Source organism: Camellia sinensis, chromosome 9 (assembly GCF_055761805.1).
Source record: "Camellia sinensis isolate YWXY chromosome 9, ASM5576180v1, whole genome shotgun sequence".
In the NCBI taxonomy this organism is placed as follows: domain Eukaryota; kingdom Viridiplantae; phylum Streptophyta; class Magnoliopsida; order Ericales; family Theaceae; genus Camellia; species Camellia sinensis.
In genome coordinates this window covers 120,423,825-120,429,295 of record NC_138969.1, presented here as the reverse complement: position 1 = coordinate 120,429,295, position 5,471 = coordinate 120,423,825, and the positions used below count along the sequence as shown (strand labels likewise).

General features: G+C 40.1%; 1 protein-coding gene across 1 annotated transcript; it reads right to left on the bottom strand.

Annotated features, from left to right (window-relative positions):
• Nucleotides 1-900: 900 nt before the first annotated feature.
• LOC145799166 (uncharacterized) lies at nucleotides 901-1,931 on the bottom strand. Its single transcript, XM_082888711.1, has 3 exons — nucleotides 1,655-1,931; nucleotides 1,486-1,575; nucleotides 901-1,390 (listed from the first exon to the last, which is right to left on the bottom strand). The coding sequence occupies exons 1-3, from the start codon at nucleotides 1,817-1,819 to the stop codon at nucleotides 1,283-1,285; spliced, it is 363 nt and encodes a 120-aa protein (XP_082744837.1). The 5' UTR covers nucleotides 1,820-1,931; the 3' UTR covers nucleotides 901-1,282.
• Between the last annotated feature and the right edge of the window lie 3,540 nt (nucleotides 1,932-5,471).

Here is a 5,471-nt window from a genome sequence, read left to right as displayed (position 1 = left end):
AGCCCCGTCTTCTCCCACAAGTCTCTCGTGCCTAGGCGGTCGTGTGTGCCAAGTTTCGTGCTAAACCGACGCCGTTTGGTGATTTTGGGGCGTTAACTCCTCGAATTCAAGTTTCTTAAGGAACTAGTTTGCCTAAAGTGAAATCCGGCTCTAACTCCCAAACTAGGAACCCGATTCGAGCCCCGTCTTCTCCCACAAGTCCCTCGTGCCTAGGCGGTCGTGTGTGCCAAGTTTCGTGCTAAACCGATGCCGTTTGGTGATTTTGGGGCGTTAACTCCTCGAATTTAAGTTTCTTAAGGAACTAGTTTGCCTAAAATGAAATCCGGCTCAAACTCCCAAATCGGGAACCCGATTCGAGCCCCGTCTTCTCCCAAAAGTCTCTCGTGCCTAGGCGGTCGTGTGTGCCAAGTTTTGTGCTAAACCGACGCCTTTTGGTGATTTTGGGGCGTTAACTCCTCGAATTCAAGTTTCTTAAGGAACTAGTTTGCCTAAAGTGAAATCCGGCTCTAACTCTCAAACCGAGAACCCGATTCGAGCCCCGTCTTCTCCCACAAGTCTCTCGTGCCTAGGCGGTCGTGTGTGCCAAGTTTCATGCTAAACCGACGCCGTTTGGTGATTTTGGGGCGTTAACTCAAAATTATGCAAAGATACATTTTAGCTTAGAATACAAAGATACATTTTATACCTGATCTTCTGGTGGTGGTGTATATGGATTCTCGTCTTTTGCAGATTCCCTAAATGTCCGGTGGCCACTCGATGCATCAGGAACCTATGATAGTCAATACATAATGTGGTAATCATATTTGAATTTTATACATAATCTTGTGTGAAAATTGAACTATCAAACAATTTAATTTATATCGAACCTGTCTGTTGGGATCCACACTTGCCCCCTGTGACACTAAGGCCATCAGCTCAGCTCTCATCTGCTGTAAATGTGTAGAGAACTCTGCTCGCAGCTCCTCCCTCAACTCGTCCCTTAGCTCTGCACGAACCTTCTGCGTGATCTGATCAATAGTCGATGGCTGGGGTGTTGATTGTGATGGCCCAGCACCATCTTTATACACCGCTCTCCGAGGCACAATTCTCCCGTATGTGCGACAATATCCATGTCCGTCATGACTTATCAACTCATGGAAAATGGCATTCCTAGCCTCCAAAGTCCGACCATCCTCAGGTAGCATAGAGAGTTGACGATTAAACTCATCCTGTATTGAATAAGACATACAAGTATATGCCAAATTAAGATGGTTGACACACAAAAAATAAACTTTAAATACAATCAAAGGTGTTTGGAAACTACCAAGGTCTGAATAACTTCTAGGTCATCTACTCTACGTGTCATAAGCCAAACATTCATCTTATCTGTAGACTCCCCCTTACTGGTCATCTGCATTTTTTTAGAAATATAAAAATTAGAATGTAAATAATTTGTAAATGTACAATGTTTATTTATATACAAAAATAAAACAATAAAATGTAAACCTCATGCCGTATCTGAGAGAAAGTAGTACGCCCTGTGGTATGAGCTATGCCGTGAGCTCGCCGATTTTTAGCGTTCCTACTTGCGATTTTCTATAACAGGTTCGAAAAATGTGAGTATGTAAATGTGATTTGTATGTTTACATATCATAAATATAACTTATTTGTATACCTCAGCATCGGAAGTACGCCAATACTCCACAAGTTCTTCCCACTGGCTTGGCACAATGTGCATAGGAACATCATCCTTCAGATTAGGATCAGAACTTCTAGGCTTGAAATACTTAGCCTTAAGCTTGTTCTTGTGATCCTTCCATATGCTGTTGCAGTTTTTCATGCAGATTGGCTTGTACTCCTCTGGACATATATTCAAATTGTCCTATAAAACACAATTTCAAAGTTTAAATAATAATAACACAATTTTGGAATTCGAATTTGTGGACAAAAATATACTTTTACCTTCACGTCCTTCCAGATAGCATCAATAATATCATCAGGCACATTGTTCCAGTCAAGAAAAGTAAGAGGAACAATGTTACCATTCCGCACAATAATGCCAAGTTGAGTAGTTAACTTAGCCACGTTATCCCCTATTGGGCAGTAATTTCCATCAAATTGTATGTCTAGCTTTTTACCAGTACCCCACTCTTTAATGCCCTTGGCACATCCTCTACCACGCCTAGTCGAGGTTGATGAAGAACTAATATGACCTGTGAGATACAATAACAGTAAACAATATGCAATGGTAATAAACAAATGCAAATTTAAATAATGTGAATACAAATCATATCAAATAAACCTGAGGTGGGCTGTGAAGAAGTCGAAGGGTCTGCAAAATACAATGAGAATAAACAAGTTATATATAATGAGCATAAATAAATGTATGTTTAAATAATTTTCATACAAATCAAAGCAAATTTATATACCTGCGGATGGCTCATAAGCTGATGATGATAGTTGCTGTGGTGGCACTGATGGTGGACGCACCGATGGTAGGCGTGGAGGCTGAGTACATGGTAGCTGCTGTGGTGCCACTAAAGGCCCCTCCGATAGTGGCCGATGTGGTGCCTCCTCTGATGGTGGTGCTACTGATGTCCTATTATGTAGCACATCAGACATCATGCGCCGGGGATGATCAGGCTTCCTCTTCCTTCCCATAATAATCTGCAAGCAATATAACATTAATTGACATTAGAAACATAGACAATGGTTTGTCGTCAACTATAATATGACATTAATTGAACTAATACAATTACAAAGACAAAGTAAATTAAAAAATTGATGATTAACTACAACCTTGGCCTTAATTGAATTACTAATGTTTCCACCACTATCAGCCTATTTGAACATCTACTGTTTCCCCTTCTGTAGCTTCCCTCACCCAACCAACTTCTTCATCACGAAGCATTATATTTTCTTCCAATTGTTGGCTCATGTATGGCTCGATTTGTGGATCAGTCGAACTCATATCAAATAAACCTCTTTGAGACATCTTCACCACGACTTGCCAGTCCGGTTGTAACGGGTCTGCAACATACCAAACTTGCTCTGCTTGGGACGCCAAGATGAAAGGTTCATTGGTAATTCGATCATCTCGGTACAACAAATGATTGAAGTTCACCAACGTGAAATTGAAGACATCTTCTTTCTTTCCGTGAATGTTGTCAATCCAATCACACTTAAACAACACATGTTTCTTCTCATTGGAATATCGAATCTCAACAATATCTGTCAATTGTCCATAATAGTACACAGTCCCCACACGAGGATTCTTGTCTTTTCGACTAGCATAACTTATGGTATCTGCCTTCAAAGCTACACCACAATTTTGTGTGGCTCGACGATCATCCATGGCCTTTACTCGATACTGAAACCCATTCAGTATATACCCGTTGAACCTCCTTGCCAAGTTATGAGGACCATTTGCCAATAGAATAATCTCTTCAGAAAATATGACATCAGTAGTCCTTCGCAAAGTTTGGACCTATTTTACACGAAAATGTAAAATTTAAAATGTAGTTCGACTTAAGTAACTAGAATCGATAGAGTTAAATACAGACATGGTCCTTGAACCAAATGTGAAAAGTTTCAAAATGTTCACGCCGAAGCTGATGATCGTCAACACGAGGCATTTTGAGCTTAAGTACTTCAAGGTGTTCGCTGTGTAGATTGAAATTTTAGCAATACAAAATATTTTGTAGAAAATTCAATAAAACATAATAAAATATTGAGTGAGTGACTTAACCTACTTTATGAATGGTTGAACCGCGCTTGTATTGAATAAGATGTACCGATGAGCTTGTACCCAAGAAGTATTATCAAGATAAAATCTTGTGTTTTCACCAATATCATGACCCAAATTATCAGCACCACTATAGTTCCTCACGGGTCGACTAGATTTGGTTTCCACATCATTGAGATATTGTGCACAAAAATTCATGCATTCTTCCATAAGATATCCTTTAGCAATTGATCCTTCAAGATGAGCTCTATTATGCACGTATTGCTTCAAAGTAAGAAGATACCTCTCAATTGGATACATCCATCGAAACTGAATCGCTCCACCCAATAAGGCTTCATCAGCTAGATGTATAGGCAAGTGCTCCATTATATCAAAAAAACTCGGAGGAAATATTTTCTCTAGATGACAAAGTGTTATAGCGATACGATCTTGAATATATTGCAAATCTGTCGCACGATTCACTTTTGAACACAATTGTCTAAAGAAATTGCTCAATTCAATCAAGGGTTCAATTACATTCTTCGGTAACGATCTTCGAATAGCCAATGGAATAAGTTGTTGCATCAGAATATGACTATCGTGGCTCTTAAGACCCCCAATACTTCTATCATGTGAGCGCACACGACGTGATATATTGGATGAATACCCGTCGGGAACTCTTACTTCCTTCAACACTTTCAAGAACAAATCTTTTTCATCCTTGGTCATCGTGAATTGTGCTGCTGGTAAATAGGCTTTATTCGACCCTCTTAACTGCAAATGTAGGGGTTTTCTAATATTCATATCTTGTAAATCACGCCGAGCATTAACGCCATCCTTCGATTTTCCTGCAACCCCTAATATTGTCCACAACACATTGTCACAAACATTTTTCTCTATATGCATCACATCGAGGTTGTGTCTTATTAGATTGTGCTCCCAATATGGCAATTCATAAAAGATACTCTTTTTCTTCCAACTGTGGGTGCGATGTCCAGCTTTCTCCTTCTGTACCTGTCTCTTATGCCTCTCCTTAAGGTCATCCCTCTTGTATTGGGTTAAAATACCCTCAGATTCTAATTGTAGCAACATCTCAGTTCCAGACAACAATTTGGGTTTGAGTCGGACTTCCCGAGTACCATCAAATGATACTTTATCCTTCCGGAATTTATGGCTAGTAGGTAAAAATCTGCGATGACCCAAGTATGATTGTTTCCTACTATGCTTCAACCAACATGATGTAGTTTCCTTATTGCAACAAGGACATGCATATTCGCCTTTAGTGCTCCATCCTGACAAGTTTGCGTATGCAGGAAAATCACTAATTGTCCACAGTAAAGCTGCATGCATTTGAAACATTTGATTTGTTGATGCATCAAATGTTGACACACCCTCATTCCATAGTTCTTTCAACTCCTCAATCAACGGTTGCATGTACACATCAATCTTGTCACCAGGTCCTTTTGGGCCGTCAATAAGCACGGCTAAAATTAGAAATGGTTGCTTCATGCACATCCATGGCGGCAAGTTGTATGGAACGAGCACAACAGGCCAAGTGCTATGAACTATGTTCACCGTTCTGAATGGGTTAAAACCATCAGATGCTAAGCCAAGCCTTACACTCCGGCAATCATTACTAAAGTTAATATTCCGACGGTCAAAATCTTTCCATGCAATGGAGTCAGCAGGATGCCTGAAGACACCATCATCAGTTCGTTCCTCTGCATGCCATCTCATTAACTTGGCCGTCTTGGATGACATAAACAAC